The sequence below is a fragment of the Sylvia atricapilla genome, chromosome Z, assembly GCF_009819655.1.
Source record: "Sylvia atricapilla isolate bSylAtr1 chromosome Z, bSylAtr1.pri, whole genome shotgun sequence".
In the NCBI taxonomy this organism is placed as follows: Eukaryota; Metazoa; Chordata; class Aves; order Passeriformes; family Sylviidae; genus Sylvia; species Sylvia atricapilla.
In genome coordinates this window covers 82663889-82685683 of record NC_089174.1, presented here as the reverse complement: position 1 = coordinate 82685683, position 21795 = coordinate 82663889, and the positions used below count along the sequence as shown (strand labels likewise).

General features: G+C 37.0%; 1 protein-coding gene across 1 annotated transcript in view; it reads left to right on the top strand.

Moving 5' to 3' along the window:
• The first annotated feature begins 715 nt into the window (after window positions 1-715).
• The window catches only part of SV2C (synaptic vesicle glycoprotein 2C), an 83802-nt gene continuing 62722 nt past the window's right edge, over window positions 716-21795 (top strand). Inside the window, exon 1 of the mRNA XM_066339785.1 lies at window positions 716-1381. Coding sequence (XP_066195882.1) covers window positions 802-1381 — 580 coding nt within the window. The 5' untranslated portion in view covers window positions 716-801. The remainder of the gene's footprint in view (window positions 1382-21795) is intronic.

The following is a 21795-nucleotide window of genomic DNA, read 5'->3' as shown; positions in this document are numbered from 1 at the left end:
GCTGGACTAACACACTCGGAGATGCATTAGCTGATAACATACACTCTCCCCCTACTGTGAGTATGGATAGGGAAGAAAGGAATGTGTCTGCTCACGACTCAGGTATTTGGAATCTCCAAATGTCAAAGTGCCACCACTTCTGCCCATACAGCTCCCTGCACTGAAATTTTTAGGATGGGATTTCATATTGCTAAGACTCAGTGTGAATGCACTGCAAATGCACTGGCCAAATTCAGTCACCTTTGAGACACTGGTGCTTATTGGAGGAATACTAACTTCCTACAGGATTTGTGTTAAACAGGAGGCTAGAGAGGTACTTCATGGTAACTCTGAGAGAAAGGTTAGTATTTGTAGCCCTGTTTTGTAAGAAGAGGCATACTAAATATGTTGTATGATGCATGGAATTTCTTGGTTACTTTCAGAACAAAATCTGGTATCTGAGACTAGAGAGTAAAAAATTAAATTCTGAAGTTTGATAGAGATATTAAAATTACCTTCACCATATTTTCCTTGTAATCTGTGGTATTTGTATCTCTGAAGAAAATACAAGCTTTTATATTCAAAACCCTGTATTCTTTTGTCCAATACTTAAATTAAGATTGGGATGATTCTGTATCAGTGTGAAGGAGCATCTAAAAATAATGAACTATAAACTTTTTTTCTCTTATATTTTACAGGTTGAATATTACAGCTTCACTTGTACCTGGGCTTTTTCCACTGATGTCCAATACGCAATAGACATTCCAAACAATATTTGGCAGGTGCCTTTGCAGCTTAACAGCAGTCCTTCTTTCATACAGGATGGAGGACACATACAAAGACAGGACTTCACTAGTGAAAGGGGCCAAAGATATTGCTAAAGAGGTGAAGAGGCAAGCAGTGAAAAAAGTGAATAAAGCAGTTGACAAAGCCCAGGATGGCTACACACAGAGGTCCTACAATAGATTCCAGGATGAGGAAGATGACGACGATTACTATGGCCAAGGAGGAAATTACGGTGTAGAAGCTAATGATGATGAAGGATCAAGTGAAGCAACTGAAGGACATGATGAAGATGATGAAATTTATGAAGGGGAGTATCAGGGAATCCCCAACATGGGGCAGGGTAAGAATGACATGGTGGCCTTAGGTCAGTCTATGCGTGATGAATACAAGGATCGTCATGAACTGGAAACAGAGAGGAAAGCTGATGAAGAAGAGCTAGCACAGCAATATGAATTGATAATACAAGAATGTGGGCATGGTCGTTTCCAGTGGGCCCTCTTCTTTGTGTTAGGAATGGCTCTGATGGCTGATGGCGTTGAAGTGTTTGTAGTTGGATTTGTGTTGCCCAGTGCTGAAACAGACATGTGTATACCCAATTCTGGATCAGGATGGCTTGGTAAGTGAAATCTTCATTCTGTCTTTTTGCTATTAAATGATTTGCTTAAAGTAAGACTAAATATGTATTTGTCAAGACAGAAGCTTATATAAAAATAGGTTCATCTTGAAGACAAATACAGTTATTTAAATTAAAATTAAATGTATCAATTAAGAATTTAATTAATGTTGTAACTTTACTTTTTAGATGATTGTTTTCTTATTCAGTTAGTAAATAAATCACTAAAGAGAAGGACTGCACTGTAAAAAATAATAAGGGACAAATTTGGTTCTCATATATAAGAAGATATCCAAATGAACTAATCTAATATAAAGCAAAACCACAAAACCATCCCACAGATAGAGAACTGGAGTCTTGCTGAAATGATACAGGTAAAATGAAGTGCAGATGATACAACTGTATGGCAACATTTTCACATACGAACCTTTGCAATGGTGAGGTAAAATCTGATCTGGAAAATTCAAAAAATTCCAGTGAAAATGCTATCTATTACAGCCTTTCCCTCTTTCTGTCTTTAGTTCTTTTATACAAATGACTGTCCTCTAGCCATCCAAAGAGGATACTGTTTGCTTACAATCAGAGTGACAGAAGAATGAAGAAGAGTTTTGCGGTGTGTTTTTTTGTCCATTCTGTTGATAGGGATGAGCTGTGTCTCATCCCCTAGCCTGTCCCCTCCTGTGGTGCTGGGCACAGGCAATCTGAGCCTGCCTTTTGTGGCTTGGTGAGAGCAGCAGTGCTGCAATCAGCTCCCTGCTGTTTTCCCTGGACACAGCAGGTAAAACAAGGCTCTCATGGGGCAGGCCTGTGGAGAAAAGTTGTAGAAAAGGTTCTGCGAAGAAGATGGGACTTAGGAGCCTGGGCAACTGGGGCAGAGTTGAAATGGAATATATATGTGTAGATAAGTGACTTGGGTCTTGTTGCAGTGGGTGGAAGTGGCTGGGTGCAACCTTCCAGAAGCATCCCGAGTGAATGAGTCCCACGGTGTCACAGGCACACACTCTCACAGGCCTTCACACATACACAGGATAGGTGTAATCCCTCAACAGTAAAGGAGCAGGAAGGCTCTTTACATGGAGTTCCACGGACAAGGTTTATTCCAGCCACACATGAAGGTGTCCAGAGACAAAGACAAGGCACATGTGAGGGCCCAAGGTTTATATATGGGGCAGCAGGGGCAGAGTTGAGAGGGAGGTCCAATGGGTGAGAGAGAAAGTGGTGCAGAGGAGGGGTAAGGTTCAAGGACAGCCAATGGGGAAACAGGGGTGGAGGGTTGCACCAAGTGAGGACCAATGGGGCCTTGAGGAAGGGAGAATATTCTAGAGAAGTGACATATAGGGGGAAAAGGGGCAGGGAGGTCAACAAGCCAACTGTAGAAGTAGTGTGTACACTGGGGTACATTTGTGTATCAAGAAAGAACTCTGGGAGAAGACTTCTTTTCCTCACCCTTACATAAAGGGATTTGTCTCATTCAGGTAACATCCCTCCAAGGGATCATCATGTACTCTGGTTTAGGAGGTGCACTGACCTCCACAGGGCCTGAAGACTATTACAGAAAAGGAGGACCTCTTATAAGATATTTAGAAGCCTTTGTTTTCTAGCAGATGTTCTGCTTGCAACTTCCATCTTTGCAGCATGTGGTTATGCTGCAACAGATCTCATTTTAGCTTTGGTCAGTTTCCTGACATATTGATACCAGCAGTTTGGCTCTGTGGGTTTCATTACTGTGGGTTGAAGTTCCTCCCTGAGGTGAGGAGTTCTCAAATGACTGCATCCTTGGTGTTATTCTTTGCCATTTGATCATTTGTTATTAGAACTACTTTGTATATACTATATGCAGGGCAGTGATTACATTCAAAATGGAGTGAACAAATTTATTAAAACCATTAAAAAAATATTAAAGAGGCTGAATGCATGCAGTCTGTTTTGTACTGCTTATTTACACGAAATGCCAAAATTGTATGTGTCATGTTTGGATCTGCGAGCTCTCAAGTCTACTTCTTAAAGAAAGATGAGAAGCAAAAACAATGCAAATCTGTATCGCCAGATAAATGTCAATGAGTCAATGCAGATGATAACATACAATGCATCTTAGAAAAGTAGTGAATGGCCAACTGACTTTTCTAGCATGATATTTTTTGTCTAGTCCTTGGCAGTTGACAATACCTTTAAAATCTACACCTCAGTTTTTTATGTTTTTTTATAATTTTTATATTGTTAGAACAAAATTATTTCTATCACCTTCATTTTTTAATTATTGATGTAGTGGTTTGAGTATCTACTAGAATTATTTACTCTTTTACTGCTGTGTGATAGGATTAGGAGAAAAGCAAAGCAGGCTCAAAACTTAAAAGGGTTTAAAAACAGGTTTATTATCAAAATTACAAGAGAGAAAAAAATTAATAAGAATCAGAATAAAACCTTCAAAACACATCTCCTCTCTCCCAAAAACTTCTTTTCTTTCTCACAGACAACATATAGAGACAAAACTTGGAGCTCTGAGTCAGTTTACCGCTTATAAAATGTCTTTCATCAGTTCATTTAGAGAGAGAAGTCTCTTTTGGTTTACCATGGAAACTTCTCACAAGAGAAGAACAGTGTTCTTGTGGCCTTTAATTCTTACAAAAGCATCAACCTTGGGGATCTGCAGTTGTGACATCCCTCCCATATTACACAGCCTCCCATTGCTGCAATATGGGTCATGCATACTCATGGGGTATCATTTTAAAGATTAATGGCTCCAAAACAAAGGTTTTTTTCTTCATCCCTGGAACAGAGATATTTTCTCTTTCTAGGGGCAGATCCTCATTTTCGTCTCATCTCTCTCTCTGTTCAAGCTTCTCAAAAGATCACAGCTACTTCCATATTTACTTAGTCCATCACAAATACCTTTGCTTATATCTGCACACTGAAGGTTATCATCCTCCCAATACATTTTTTTTTTCACAATTTAAAGGGATATTCTAGTATATCACGGTCCATTACCACAACTCACAAAAGACTTTCAGCCTAAAACCAAGGCATCTTCTCATCTCTTCCATCTAAGATGTAATTATTCCTTCACTGACTTTGATGTCTTCATATTGTCTCTCTACATATCTCCACTGTCTTTTCTCTCAGTCAAAGAGGATTTAATGTTTAGCAAGTTTCATTTGTCAAGGAAAGAGTTAACAGCCTGCAGAGGGAATGATGATTCTTCTAGGCAGTGGCCAAAGGTGGTAAAATCAGGCTATGCCGGGGCTGTGCCAGGATCCCAGGGGCCCCAGCTGAACACAAGCTGTCCACTCTGCATGGATGGGCCTTCTCCCAGTTGGATACTTGGTTGTGGTGGCCAGAGCTGTCTACAGTGGAGGATTCTTCAGAATGTCATGCTGGATTCAGGGGAAGGGAAGGGTAAGGGTAAGGGTAAGGGTAAGGGTAAGGGTAAGGGTAAGGGGAAGGGGAAGGGGAAGGGGAAGGGGAAGGGGAAGGGAAGGGAAGGGAAGGGAAGGGAAGGGAAGGGAAGGGGCTGCCTGGCCTGGCTAGGCCTCTCAGGGCCATGTTGTCAGGGGGAGGGTGACGTAGCAGCAGAATGTTAGCAGCCACTCAGGTCCGATCCAGCAAGGCATTCTCTCCTCCTCCCACTGTGCCCAGGAGCTGCCAGGTTCGATCCAGCCAGGACTGCTACAGCAGCAGGGTCTGGCTAGGCTGCCAGGCCCGGGGGCCCTGCAGCAGAGTGGGGCCACCCCCACTGGCCCCTGTTCCAAGGCCAGAAGAAAAGAGATTTTCCCAGAATTCTTTCGATTTTTGACCTGTGTAGTCCAGATGTGTATTCCATATTTAACTGGTTAATAAGGCTGTCAGTATTCAAAACCTGTTGCTAATTGGCTTTTTCCACAGCTTTCTTCAATCAACACAAAACCCGCACAATGAAAAATCTGCTTGTTTTACCACATGCGCCCTCCTCAACAAATGAAACTGTCAAAGTTTTCCAGGACAATAAAATATAAGGGTAACCCCCAAATATGCAATTAATTCATACTGCACTGTATTTTCTACAAATAGTATTCTTTCTGAACAACTGTATTAAACATTATGGAGGTGTTTGAAATTGGGGAGTATTTTCCCCACAGTATTCACATCCTGAGTATTCACATCCTCCTATTGGGATGTCATGTCAAAAAGGTTGAGGATTTCCCTGTCACTAGAGTTCCTATGATGCTGTCTTGAGATGTACTGAAATAACTCTGTAAATATTTAATTAAATTCCGTACAGAAGCTGTTAGATTTCTCATAGTTATGAGTGTGTGTGTGTGTGTAAATGATACTTGTTGACAAAATGAAGGTAAACAGCTCTGGAAAAGTCAGCTGTGCAAGTAATGTATTCTCATGCCTAAAATATAGAAATTGTAATGTATCTTCCTTTTGCAATAATATAAAACTAGCCTCTCTGTTGTGGTATTAACAAACAAATTATTATGTACGAAAAGATTAACATACAAAAGCAGGAAAGAATGGAGACCGGTAATTTCTTTCCCGGTATGTATTGAAGGCATTGCAACACGTGACTGTTTTATCAATAACTTCACTAAAAAATGTATTTCTGGCCCATTGTTACTAGAAATATGTCATAAGCTGCAAGTCGTCAATACATCAATGTATACATGGTTCATAAACAGAGCAGATATACTGCTTGCAGACAGTATAACCTAAATTCCACTGATACAAAATATTCATTGTAGCAGTCAGTGAAAGCATTTATATGTTTTCATAACTGGGTCCTCACATCCATGCATTTCAATTACTTTGAACTTGTGATTTCAACTTATAATTACATCCTAACTGGGGTTTTCCGGACAATATTTTGCCAGCATAATTCTTTTCTTCATAATTAGAATTCCATAATCCAGAGGATTCTAATATCATTAGAATATTAAAGTCACAGGACTAATGCTAAGGGTTGTAAGGTAAAACAAGCACACATACACAATATTTATTTTTCAGGCAATTTTCTAGACTGTCAATATATGCACAAAAACATTTTAATTTGTCTTTAAAAAAGCATTCATTGATTTGGTTGTAATAATTGTTTTCTCATATATCATGCCATGACAGTTTACTAGGGAACTTCAGCTAATTAAAACCATGTGATGATGTTTATTGAATCCCCATGTTGCAATTTTTATTTTTCAAAAATTCACTTTCACAAGTACAATTTCCCAAAATCCTTCTATACTGACCCTTCCATGAGCTTGAGATCACAGTTTATTGATCACCAGCAACATCTCAGACCCTATAAAGTAACATAATGAGTTAGTAACATAAAGTAACGTAATGAATTAGCTTCAACTTGTCTTCTGAATTAAATAATAAACCAATACATGTTTCAGCTCAAATAAGTGATTTTCTTAAAAAAAGGACAGTTGATTAGCTTAAATTATCCAGGATTATAGTAACATATCACTAAGCATGAGAGAAATGTGTCCCTGCTGTATATATAACTTGGCTATACTTGCTAACTCCTGCATGAGGGAGGATTTACACTGGCTTCTTCACTTTCTGGCACTGATGAGGGCAAGAGTGTACCTTCATGAGACAGGTTGTAGACTCAAGCCTAAAGATTTTATTTTAACTCTTTTCCTGCTTGTGTCTTCTCTTTTTGGTTTGATCAGTCAGAAATAGATTGATTTTAGGTTAATTCTCTGGGCTCCAATTTGGGTACACTTTTCTACCCATTTTTTCTCAGTCTTTGCATTCATAATATTCATGAATATTTTTGGTTTTGTTTTTTGTTGTTTTGGGGTTTTTTAATGTGATTTTTTTATTATGGCCTCTTCTTTCCTCAGCATCTCTGTGTCCGAAATACTGAAACATTGTTTTTTCAAAGCTAGGCAAAGCTCGTATTTCCCAGTTATTTCTGTTCAGGATGCCATGCTCCTTCTGGCCCATCCTGTCACTGGTTCTCCCTTGGGGCCCGTAAGAGCTCACCCTTGTTTGTGGGACCCTTGACAGCTGCACTGCTGTCACCATTATTAGCACTATATACAGGCTGACTCCTGCTCAGCTGGTCATGAGGCCACTCTTCACAGCATCAGTTGGTGCCTTTTTCAGACAGACACCTCCATCCTTTTTTTGTACTTTATCATGTAATCATGGAACAGTTTGAGTTGGAAGGGACCTTTAAATGTTCATGCAACCCAAACCCCAATGTGCAGGGACAGCTTTAAATAAATCAGGTTGCTCAGAGGCCCATTCAGCTCAACAGTAGAAAAAAATCTGAACATGTCAGGATTTAGCAGTTATTTTTAAATTTTTTTATTTTTATTTTTTGCATGTGCACCATTAGGCACTCTTATTCACTGATTGACATTCTTTACAGAGGCCAGTTATTCCTCAGTGATTTGTAATAGTCTCCCTGGTCTGTTTTGAATTCCTGTACCATCCTCTGTATGAAGTTTAGACAGAATGATCTCTTGAGGATGAATAGTCTTCTACTCTGTTCTGTCCTACCACTGTGTTAACATCTGTGTTAGTCAAGACTTTGATACACGTTCGTAGACAGCGCAGTAACAAACCTAGAAATAATTTTTATATGTAAAAGGCATTCTTGGCTGATGAGTCAGCCTACAGACATTTTCTTCCATCTAAAAAATTCAAATTTTGTGATAAATTGCTGGACTGATAATACAGGTAGTGTGAATATGAACATCAACAAACACCTTAATTTGGAAATCAAATTATTTTCTGAAACCCCACATTTAGTGTCAAATAAGGCCTTGATCTAAGGGTTTCTTTCTGTTATTTTCTGAATTTAATAACCAAATTTTGTGTAGTGTTTGTAGAAAGAATAATATCATTGAAATAAGCAGGTCTTTTGGGCAGAAGTAGTTCTCAGTCTGGGATAAGAGTCTACTAATTCTGCATTAGCTGCTTTAATAATAGTACTTCCCATGCCTACTCTGTCTTAAAACCTACCAAACATAACCAGCATAATTCTAATCCATATTGTTCTTTCTCTTTACATGAGAAGAAGTGCTCTCCCGAAGTTTGGTAGCTGATGCAATGTGCTTATGAGCTCTACTAATATCAAATGACCTCTGAATTTTCCCACTTCTTAGTTTGAAGAGGTACTGGCTTGCCAGATCTTTGTTGTTTAATTTTATTCTGGTTTTGCAATGATCATTTTCAACAGCTTTATATTCAACAAATACATTCCTTGAAATTTATCAATGATGAATACAAGTCCTTCCATTGGAACAGAATAATCCAAGTCACTGGTAGAGGCTAGTCACTAAAATGCTGGGTAGCAAATAGCTGTGCAGGAAGATCTGTGGTTTTTAGTAGGAAGCAAGTTGACATAGGACAGCAGTGCCTTGCAGCTCCATTGACAAAAGTGACTGGTAAGCAAAGAGGAGTGATTATTTTCCTTTCTCAACACAGTGAGCCCACATGTTGGATTCTCGGTCCTCTCGTGGAGCCACATAAAAAGGAGAAATTAACAAATTCAGACAGATTTAGTAGAGGACCAATAATATGACAAGAGGAGTGGAATACAGAGCACATAAGAAGCAAAAGGACCCAGACTTCTTTAGTATGGAGCAAAGAGACCTGAGGCAAATCTCTCTAGTATTTGGCAACAAAATTGAGAGAAACTGTAGTGAAGATGGATTAAAATTTTTCTCAGAGAAAGATTGGAAGTTGCAATTGAGGATCATCTGGTACAATGAAGAAAGTTCAGAGTGAGATGGTCAGCCACTGGGAATGCTGCATAGAGAAGCTATGGGATATTTGGTAGATTTTCAAAAGTTGACTAATATTATGTTAGGGTCACAGTTTGAAGACAGGCACATGACTGAACACACCAAAGGCCATGTGACAAACAGCCAAAGTTTATTGTTGGGTTCCTCCTTTTATAAGGGGTTCAAAAATTCCTGTACTTGGACACCTGATTGGTTGAGGTCTCAGCACCGCCCCACGCCCTGGCCAATGTCTGCATTCAGGATTGAATGGGATTGACTGGAGTCCCCTGTTTGAGTTTCAATCTAACGTATCATGGCTTACCCAGGGACTTTTCTACTTATTTTTTGTATTGAATTAGGCAATCCAGATTGGGTTTCTTCTTTATGGCCAAATTTATCTGTTCAGCTGCAGACCAACTGTGCTGGGACAGACTGATGGCCTGAAACAAAGTAATCCTGCTCTGAAGGCAACCATGCTTTTAGCAGACATCAGAATAAAGCTCTTCAAAAGCCCTTCCCAACCAAAATTTTTATGATTAGTATGATATTTCTTCCACCTACCTATGACTAAAATACATGTTTCAGCTGTCACACTTCAGTAATCTTTTAAAGGAAAGGCAGGTTAGAACTATGGATTGTACATAGGCTTGCTGTTTCAAACACAAACTAATGTCTAAATTAATTTAGGCAAAATCATATAGCTTGAATTATTTGTTCTCCTCCTAAAATCTGGCACAAACCTGGAAGCATGTGACAAAATGTTGGTGAATAAAGGGGTCCATAGCCCGAGTTTGACAGGAGTATTTTTTTAAAAATAATGCATCTACATGTCTACCAAGATTACCAGTTAAGAGGTTTGAATTTTAATAGACTGATGCAAAACTGTCTTTATAGCACAGTGAGTAAAATGCCTTCTGCTGCTGTAAGTAATTATCTGTGTATAACATTGATGTCTTTTTTTATTAAATATTAGTATAGGTCATTAGAGATGGATGAGATTTATTGAGTGTTATGCATAAAATACAGTGGGAGAAGGTGAGTGTCTTTGGTTATTAGTATGGTACTACCTTTGTTATGACACAATACACCACAAGTGACATGAAATAAAGGAAATCCAGGCCCTATTACTCTATTTTTTTGCTGTTATGTTGATCTAGTAGATTTACTCTTAAACACTTGAAAATTCCAGGGGAAAATCCTCTTTTTTTAGTTATGGAAACCGTGACAAAGATTTTTAAAAAAATATTTTATACTTCAGGAAAAAATATTAATATCTGATTTTTTAATGTGCACACTTGGCCAAGGTATAAATTTTATTCAAGAGAGAGGAGATACCAAAAAAAGTTACATACTTATATATATTCTGATATATATATTCACAGCATCCAGATAAAAGCATAAGCATAAAAACATCCTGATGAAGAGTACTTACTGGAGTCATATCAGACATTTGCTTGTGAGGAATCTTACTGCTGTAATGATGAGAGTCTGTTGCACTTGTAGTTAATAGTAGTAATAGAAATAGCAGCAATAGAAATATTTAGAAATAGATCTGCAGTCACTGAAATGTGTTCTAAATATTCCAGAACAAGTGAAAATTGGTCCGTAGGATTAATGTCTTACTCGTTCAGGAGATGCCTGAAATACAAATGCCATCATTCATGCTGGTCCCCTATGGTACAGTTCAGCTCCCTTGCAAATGACATTATTGAAGTCCTCCTACTGCAATGCTTTTTCCACTTGCTTTCCAAACACAGTTTTTTAAGGAGAAAAATTAAGAGACAGATGCTTTATAATTTGTAAGCTGTTACAATATGTGGGAAAGTGAAAATTGTGGTTATGTGTGGTTTTGTATTCTGAGGGGAAAAGCGGATAGTGGAGAGAATATGCAACATGATTTTGTCTGTTATGACCTCAACTATACCTGTATCACACGGAACATCATGGACTGTGACGAGACAGGAACTGGCAGCACAGATTTGAACCATTAATGAAATACAGTGTACTCAGTCCTCTATGCTGGTGCAGGCTCCCATGGTAAGCCACTATCTAAAGTGGGTCATAGATGCCCTCCTTTTCTGAGTAGGATGTTCCCAAACTACTTTATTGAAGCCAGTATTAAGAGGGTTAACAGACCCATTTCAAATCTTTTTCCTCTTTCAGGATGTTTCTGCATGCAGCTTTACTGCAAGTACCCATAAAGATCACTGAGTCCGACCCATTGCTCTGCTCAGGACAGCCCAAAAATCATCCCATGTGCCTGAGAGCATTGTCCAAATACCTCTTGAACTCTGTCAGGCTGGTGCTGTGACCATTACTCTGGGGACCCTCTCCCAGTGCCCAATCACCCTCTGGGGAAGGAACATTTTCATGGCATCCAACCTAAACCCTCCCTGGCGTGGCTTCATGCCACCTCCTCAGGTTGTATCATTTGTCACCAGAGAGATCAGTGCCTGCTCTTCTGCTTCTGCTTATGAGGAAGACGTAGACTGCAGTGAGGTACCCCTCAGACTCCTTCAGGCTGAACAGACCAAGTGGCCTCAGCCTCTTCTCATAAGCCACTTCCTCTCAAGACCCTTTAGCATCGTCATTGCCCTGCTTTGAACAATTTCTAATCACTTATTGTCTTTTTTTTTTTTTTATATTATGGCACCCAGAACTGCCCCCAGCACTGGAGGTGAGGCTGCCTCAGAGCAGAGCAGAGCAGGACAATCCCCTCCCTTGCCCAGCTGATGCTGTCCCTGATGTCCCCAGGATATGGGTGGCCCTCCTGGCCACCAGGGCACTGCTGACTCATGTTCAACTTCCATATCCCTCTGTGGTGCTATTCTACACCCTTTTGTACCACTTATTAGCATACAAAATTAAAGTTAAATAATTATTTCTTGTCGTTTTCTTCAAATCTGTCTCAGAGATTTTTTGTCTAAAATAATCAAAAATTTTTGGGCTGTTTTTTTTGCTCATGACAGGTCATTTTCTGGCTCTGCCTATCCCATCACAGATCAGTAATTTTACCATTTAGCCCTACGAAAACAGTCAAAGCAAAGAAATTCCTCCCAAAGGAAAAGCCTGAGGGCCATGTTGATTTTACACATTTAATTTGGCTGTCACCTTCAGTTTTTCTCCCTGTTTCAATTACCATGAGATCCCTGGTTGACAATACATCACTTCTTAAATCAATGAGTCAAAAAGGTTTTTAGCCAAACTGGACATTTAAAATATGATGGTGCACTCTAGTCCAAGTCTTTGGTTAATTCTGCAACAGAGTTTAGTATAATCTGCAAACTTTCACATTCTTTGTTTAGTTTTGAATTTTGCATCTTGCATCAAGTGCTAAACTATGAAATGAAATAGGGAATGTATGAGTTCCTTGTCAAGCAGAAATATTTTCACAGAGAAAGAGAGTTAATAGACTTCCTTAAGACATGGATCAAGCATTATTTAATGACTTGGTCATCACAGCTGAGTAAATATCTTTTTATCCTTGAATTTAATCAATCATGGAATTTTGAGCTTTTAGAAGTTTGACTTGTCTTTTTATCTTACAGTATCAGTATGTGGAAGAATTGAAAGAAAACTGTATGTTATTAGAGCAATCATTTGACATATCTTCTTGTTCCAGACGTTTGGCTTGTTTAAGGGAGTGTTAGTGTTGAAAATATAGAACAAAAATATTTTTTTTATCTTCTCTGGCTGTATTTTACTGGAGATGTAATGTTTTCTAGTGATTGGTGCACCAATTCTCACTGTTCATGCTTGTTTCACTTGTTTAAGTATCAGTTTATGATTGTTTCAAATGTATAGAATATCACTACTTTCATAGCTGATGCAGAATCAAAGTGCTGTTTATATAATATTATACAATAAATACACAAAGGAATAATATAGAGTCACTGCTAGAACAAATACATATGTACATGTGTGTGTTTTTTTAAATCTGCCCTTCATGAAAATGCTTTTTCAGCAAAAGCTATAAGGTAGTTAAACTTGTCCAGGATACTGTCCAGGATTTATAATAAAGTTTGCATTTAGTCATGTTCATTTTTTAATGCTTTGTTAGCCCTGTACTGAAGGAGAAGTCTTGATATAAGGGAACAATATAAATGTACAGTTTTGTAGTTTCACACTCTACTAACAGGCCACAGGAGTCTGGAAGGAGTTACTCACAGATTTATTATGTGAGCAGAACTACGGGTAACTTAGGGAAGTTCTATACATAATAATTTTTTACCAGGGAGTCTCAGATTTTACACTCAGATCAGCTTCATTTGCTACTCACACTGCTAGATGGGCACTTCCATACTGCTAACTGGAAAATGTTGTTCCCTGACTCTACTAAACCTATATAACATGTTTATACAGCATCTACCAACCTGCTAGAGGAAAAAAACCCAAGTGCTTTTGATGACACATTTCATATGTTCAGTTATTCTTGCTTACCAAGAAAACTTTACTCAGGATAAATATATAATGGACAAAGTGTTTTCAAAGACTCACAGAAACCTGCTTAACAGGCACAAAGATGTTTTTATATAGGTTTTTGAGAGGATTGCAGAATGTTGGAAGAGTACTATAAAGTAGAAAAATTAAGAAAATGGTGCAAAATGAAACTGGCTTTACATCTATAGCGTTTAAGAAGGTTTGCATTTTCAGTGACAGGCAAAAGTGGCTGTTTGCAAATTTCTTCATATCAGTCTATCTGGACTGAAATTATTTGCTTTATACTGGCAAGAAGTGGACATCTTATATCAGTTTGAGGGACTATGGTTGAATATAACCCATGTGTTTTGTGTCTCTATTGTGCCGCATATTGCTTTTGTCTGCCGTTTGTCAGACCTGCTAATTTTCACAGAGAACAAGCATTTTCCTAATCCATTAGAATTCAGGGCAATTTTCAAGGATGGTTCTGAAGTTGCCACTAGCAAGTCATGTTAAATGGATATTATAAACTGATAGATGCAGTTATCTAAAAATTTTTCCATTTAGACATTATAACAGTGCCTTCTGGTGCTATGATAAATACATAATTAAAAAGCCTGTTTAACTTCACCAGCACCTGCAGGTGTATTGGCAGCACACAGAAAATTATTCTGATCCATTACTCTTAATTCTGACACTGGGTTATTTAATCTGTTTCATTGACTCTAAATTGGAAAGCAGAAGGAGGATATGGGATGGAATATTCATTTTTCACTCTCATGCAGCTCTCTGATAGGTGAGGTAGACCAGGCATCTTGTCAGATACTGGGAAATGTGTGTGTTTCAGACCCTTATTAAATTTGGTAACTGGTTTCTGAACAAGTTCAGCCTAATTCAATGACTGTTTCTGAAAGCAAAAGGTTTGGTATGGGTTTTTTCTTCCATTTTGTTCGTGTTTTTAGTCTGTTTTGATTTTTTTAGTGTAATTTTTTCTTCCCCCACCCTTCCAGTTCATAGGAAAAATGATGGCAACAACCAGTGTATGGATAGAACAAAATTAAAAGAAGGTATTTTCTCCAATTTACAAGGAAAGAAGTTTACTTCTGCACTGTGATATAGTTACAGAAAAAGGCTTGATTGAGCACTGGAAAGATAACCAATGGTTAGCTTAAATATTGAACAGAAACCATGAGATTGTAGTGTTGTTCATTAGCTCTTAGTATCACGTATTTTGATTTACTGCATTGGATGCATCTCTTATTAATGTAGGTTTTTATGCTTTGAAATTTTTGTTTTAATTCAACACTAATTAAAAGTTAGTGATATTCATGGTCTCTGCTTTGTTTAGGGTCAGAAGCAGGACAAGTTGAATAAGAAATTTATATTCAGGCAATAAAACATGTGGCCAAAATGAACAGTTTTGATATGAAATGAGATGATTAGTGTAGATGACTGCACGGGCAATTTAAAGCTTTACTGAAATATATCTTTTGGCTTTGAAATTTAATTAATCCTAGCTCATTGCACAGTGCTATGCACTGTTCAAGCATATGCAGCATTTATAATCATTCTGATTCTCAAGACTCCCATGGAAGTGCATTTCAAATTGCAAAGTCACAGCAATTTCTACCATGACAGGGTCAATTCAGAGATGGACAAAGAGTGCATTGAATTTAGCATCTAAATCTGAGAGCAGAAAAATCCAGAGGAACCTCCACAGCTGCAGTGGGATAAAACAGGAATTAAGGGGGCAAGGACAGCTTAACTAGGTGTGTTTTATCCAAATCCTGTCTGTAAGGATTTTCTTGCTAGTGCCAGAGGGAATTGTTGGATCAAAGGAAAAGATAATGTGAAAATAATATGTTCAATGATAGCACCTAGGGAATCTGTCAACAGCTTCATGTCATCACCTGGGATTACCTGAGCTTATGTTAATATCTGTGCTCTATATATTGCATATTGTTAGCTACCATCTTGGAAAATATTGTTTATATGAGAAGAAAAATACTGTGTGTTGGTTGGGTTTTATAGTTCCACATTGCTAAATTTGAATGCTGATTGAGTATTTGTGTTGGAAGTGGCAAGGAAATAGTGCTTTAATGGGTTTTTATAATGCATTGTTGATTTATCTAACCAAGTAATATCTGTATGAAATAGCAATATGCTGCTTTTTGCTGAAATAATGACTGTTGGTATCCAGTTTATAAATTATTCCAATGAAGAAATGGAATAGCTACAATCAATTTTTTATTCTGATAAATCTGTTATGGAATAAATAAAAATCAGGCTAGCATCTGGTAGGAGATAATACTTTTTTTAAAGACTTAAGTTATTGGCACTATAACATTTTAAAAGTAGAAGTGATGATGACAATATACTGCTGCCTTATCAGAAAATGCAGCTGGGAAGAAAATTCCTCATCCTAGCAAGTAATCTATTACCTGTCACATTCTCTGCAGCTACTGATCTTCTTCTACCATATTATTAATTTATCTAATTTGGATATGAGGATAAGCAGATGCAGTTATTCCTTTTGTCATTACAGTATTTCAATTAAAACAATATCTGAGTACACAAGAAAGTGTGTTAACAATGAAATAATACTCCAAAACTGAGTATTATTTCATTAATAAAAAAAAAGTATCAGCACACCTGCTGGTGTAAATTTTAGATACATTGTAAGGTGAATGTCACTGTAGGGAATGTGAATTGCATGCAGAAAGGTAGAACAAGAAAATATGATGTTTTTCAAAATGAACTGATAATGTAAAGGTCTAGAGCTGTATTACCTTGGTCTGCACTAAGTATTTTAAATAAAATTAGTCTCATTAGCCCAAGGAGGGTAAACATGCCAGAAAAATTCTTCATGATGGAATTAAATTGAGCCTTATGCCACAAGCAGGGCTGGTTGTAAATCTCACAAGTGAAGAACAGAAAACTAATCAAAATTAAGCATATTAGGCATATAAATATAAAAATATAATATGAGGATGTCAGAGAAAATGAAAAACTCCTTATTAATGACTGAATAAAATTTGTGTGCATGATTGTTATGGACTCATTGATTTTTACATGGACAGTATTTCTTTTATAGGACTAGAGGAGTTTTGATCAAACATTTCCAGCAATGAATTTTCATCTTTGTGATTTCCCTCAGGATGGATGTATATGGAGTAGATTCTTGAGACATGAAAGTTGTGTTCCTGGGGAAAAAAAGAAATGGTCTTGTTTTGTTTTGGTTGTTTTGGGGTTTGTTGCTGTTGTTGCTGTTGGGTTGTTGCTCTTATTTCTATTTTGTTTTCTTTATATAATGGTGAAGATAGAGCAGCTCTCACTTCTCCTATCCTTCCAAGAAAAAAAATTCTTGGCTCATCTTGCACCTTTTGACCTGTGGAATAACAAGCCGATCAGTTTGGTTAGCCATGCCATCAGGTGATTTTTACTTGAGTTTCAGTGTCATTTCAATAAATTGTAGGTACTTGTGAGTCTAAACTTTTGGTGACATAAAATGATGTATTGCCATATTTTTTCCTTGCACTATGTTCTTTCTGCTTTCTAAGTATCCCAGAAGCCCTATCCACTTAGTTTCAGTGGTTTTTCAACCATATTGGAGGCTCTATATTGGCTTCTATATCTATTTCTTTTTTGAGTTAAATTGTTTTGAAAATTTGGACTTGATTCATTTGAAAAGGAAAACTATGGAAGAAATACCTAGGTTTGTGTTCTTTTTAATTTCCATTTAATGTTTTGTAATTTATTAGGCTGTGTATTTGGGTTTTTATTTGTGAGACTTCTCTTTAGAGCTATAGTACTAGGCTGCCTCACAACAATTTTCATTTACTAAGTCATTCATCAAATTGTAATAATGTCTGTCACAATATTATAAACCTGTAGAGTTTTAATTGTCTGTGCCACTGATAATGTTTTTTCTCATTATCTTAAAGATCATAAAGAGGTTCGCTTGAAGAACTGTTGAGTTACTTGCTCTTTTGTTTTCCAGCCTATGCTGGTCAGCTGAGTATGATACTTCCTTCTCTTGGTTTTGTTTTAAGTTCCATTTTCTTGAATTTTTATGGTTGAGATCCTGTATTGCAGCTTATCAGAATTTTTTGAGAACAGGATCATTTTGTGTGAACACTGGATAGAGTTCATTTGCTTTTTACTTTTATAGAATTTCTGGGTTGGTATTTCATTGAATGTCATCAGGTGTTTTCTAGGCATATTTGAAAGTTGTTATTAGGTTTGGTGGGGGTTTTTTTCCATATATTTCTTTGTTTGTTTGGGCTGTTTGGGTTTTTTCCTACTGATGGAGCAGAGGGGCTATTTTTTGTATTGCTTTAAATTGATTGCTGTGAGCTATTGATTGTATGAGATGTATTTTTTTGTAGCTTGTACATCAGAGGGTTTATCTGAGTTGTTCTCTTATGTAAATACTAAAGAAACACAATTTTAGAAATAAAGAAATAATTTTGAAGATTTGCTTTGGGTTGAAACAATATTTTTAGGTTTTCTCCCTTCATGAAATACTGATGTTTTTGTATTGCTCAACAAGTTTAAGAAGAGATAAGGTGGTACTTTCTTTTTCCAGTGGTCTCACTGGAATTTAGTCTTTTTTTTTGTTGTTGTTGGTTTGTTTGTTTTAATTTGTATCTTTCTTTTGTTATTATGGATATAAAGTTGTCCTTTTTCAATGGCTGTGAATCATATCCAGAATGTGTTGTGAACTAAGCAGCAGAAAAAATATGCAGAAGCAAAATGGTCTGTCATGTCAAGACTCTTCACTTTGGAATTATTACTATTAGAGAACTAAGCACAGAGGTTACTGAGCTGCAAGTGTACTTCTTGAAGGCCCAAGAATCACTGCAGCTTGACAGGTGCTGTAAAAAGTTATATATTAAGTACGGGAAGCTTCAGCATTCATTTTAAGATAGGTTTATATCTTACATGTATTTAAACAGATAAACCCTATTACCCTGATTTCTAAAAATAATTCTCATAATACAAGTGAAACTTGACTGTTTGTAAATGTAGTGTAAGCCAAAGAGCAGAAAGCTTCAGAACAAGTGTGTAATTAAGCATCTGCACTAAAGAGTGTGACATTTCATATCGAAGCCTGTCTGCAGATGTCTTGAAAGGGAAGGCAGGAGGAGTGGATTAGTCTGAAAAATAGTAATAAAGAGTCTGATATACTGTGGCATTTGGGGGATTTGCATACATTGCATATTATTAGGTAAGAGAAGTCATTTTACATCTGAAGTTAAGACACAAAATGATTACTCTGAGAAACAGCTAGCATTTAAAAGAAGGAAAATCAAGGCTTGAGAAGTCTTGAACTTGGAAAGACTCAGGCAAAAGTTTAGTTTTGGTTAATATCGTGTCTTCCTCATATGTTTGTTGAAAAAAAACAGTACCTGTCAGCTTATCCAGATGGCTGCACATTTTGTGTTTTACTTTAACCACTTAGATCCACACATTAATATTTCACCATTCTGTGTATATAGATCTTGTTGTTTCACCACAGCAAGAACCATTTGGAGAAAAGAAGAAATAGTTATTACAGAGAAATATTAATTTGTGGCAGTTCCTTATGTATGAATGTTGCAGCCACGATATGTGGGGGTGGATGAATAGCATAGTATTAAAAATAAAAAAGTGAAATTCAAGTATACTGAATATATAGGTATTAGACATCCAAAGACAGAGGCTGTACAAAGCTTGAGGGGTTTTGTCAGTTCTGGAGTTATTACAGCTTTCTTATACTTGTTGTCTTAATGGACAAGTGTTTGTCTAAATTGCCTCCCATTGCAAACACTTAATTAGATGCTATGTTTAACAGTTAATATTTTCCAAGTCTTTTCTGATCAAAGAAACTATTAACAGATAATAATTAAATACAGGTCTGAATGTAAGTAAAATACTGATTACATAATAATTCTTTAAAAAATTGTTTGGCTTCTTATGGAATTGCCTTGCACCACATTTATAATTGCTTTTTCCAAAATATGAATAGTATTTTAATCTGGTTTTTAATTTTTTTTAATGACATGAATACTTTTTCTGGCTGTATGAAATGCATTCCTCATTCAGACAAATTACCTAAACAACATAACATGAAAAAAAACCAATTACATGATAGTTTTATAACTGATTTATTATTGGTGTGTTAATGCAAAAAGTTAATCAGGGAGTCCCATAGCATCTGAGTCTGTCTACTGCAACAAAGTCTGACTTTTCTTCCATTACTCTATTTTTCCTGATTAAATATACTTACAAACTGATTTCTCAGAAGGTTTTGTCTATCATTTAGATACCAGGCTATGAATTACAACAGATATCTGCAAGTAATAAAGTTGTGGCAGCACAAGGAGTAAAACACTGCTTAACTGAAATGACTGAAGGCATTTGGTGTTATGTCATTGTTTAAATTGTCCATAACTAGCATTTGGATACTTGAGGGAGTTCTTGGTCAGCTGCTTTGTAAGGCTAAACTCTTTCTAGCAGTCTGAAAGATGCTGTGTGCACATCCATTTAAAAAATAGCTAGCCACCTGTTAGCCAAATGTGCGCATAGTGTAAAACAATTCCAGACTCAAATTCCCTTGTTTGAAGAGGATGTAAGCATGTATTGTTTACATTTGTGGGGGTGAAAATCACTGAAGTATGTAAGATTTCTGCTGTGGAAAGGAAATACAGGTTTTTAAAACTTGTCTGAAGAACAACAAAAGAGATTATTTATTTTAGCATGTTTCTTTTCAGCTGCCACTTGCCTCTTCTCAGTGTTTTTCCATAAATTGACAGTTTTAGATGACATGTTACCTTGTGGGGAATTTCCAAGAAATACGATACAAATATTATTACAAGTCTTTATATTTTGAAATATTTAAAAATATGTTTTAAGATCAGACTGGATGTCAAACCAGCGTGCTCCTTCCACTGTATTAGCCCATTTCTTTAGAGGCATGAGTGTGCTGTACTATAAAGAAAATGAAAAGTATCCAGTCCTGTGGTCGGTATTAGCTGTTCAAAAAGGGAGTACCACCCTCAGCATCACATGCTAGGCTGACATCTATATACATAAATGTACACCCATACAAGTGTACATTTGTATTACACCCATACAAGTGTGTTGTTTTGGTGATCAGTCTTTAAGGGCAATGAGAAAAGGGAACAAGATCTGACCAACACCATGGTATTAAATTTTTACACACAGGAATTTATGCAAAATGTAATATGTGAATTACGAAAGATTTAGCATAAAAAATTTAGTGTAATACATAAGAGATTTATGTTCTGATTAGTGGCATAACACAATAAACAAGACCTACAAAAGTTGTAAAGGAAATGCTCATGATAATCTGATGACAATAAAATGATCAAATGATCATCATATCTCATTGGTTACTTACATCTGTTGGGTGATTGTTCAGTTGTTTTACATAGAGTTATGTTTTGCCATTTGTCACTTCTATGACTTATTGTGAATATTGCTGCAGGGCAAAGTGATCTTAAGAAAAAATTGGAAGCTGAGAGGAAGAGCACTTTCATTACATGACTCAGGAAGGGTTTAAACTAAAGTTTACAGAAAGGAGAACTTCAATCTATCCCACTCTGAATATTTTGATCCCAGTGCCAACAAGAGATGCCCAGAATCTGGAGAATGTTCAGAATCCAGCAGCTTTAGATGAGGAGGAAGTTCTTCATTATGGAGGAAGTCAGGCACTGGAGCAGATTGTACAGAGAAGCTGAGAATGCACCATCCCTGGAAGGTATCAAGGCCAGGGTGGATAGGGGTCTGAAAAACCTGGTCTAATGAGAACTGTCCTTGCCCATGGCAGGGAGAGGAAATAGATGGCCTTTAAGGCCATTCTATGATTCTCTTACAATAAAGAGAGACAGAAAATACAAAACAGAAATGAGACAGGAAAATGCACCAAAACATGTATTTTTTTGTAGCTGCAGTAGATTCCATCCTGAATCTACTGCAGCTACGGGATGGAAGGGCTACAGATGGAAGGGCTACAGATCTTTGCTCAGGGAGAGCGTTTGCAGAAAGACTACAAGGCAATTAGGAAAAAATTGGAAGTTAATATAATGGGAAAGAATAACATAATGCTGCAGCTCAGAGAGCAGCTTATTTATAGCATTTTATTGACAGGATGAGAATATTATTTTTAGCAGCATCTTTTGAATGCTCTTTAGAAGAATTACATCAGTATAAGAGTTCAGAACACAGTAAAACCAAAGTATTTCTCAGCTAGAAGAAAGGTTAATGTTTTTAAAC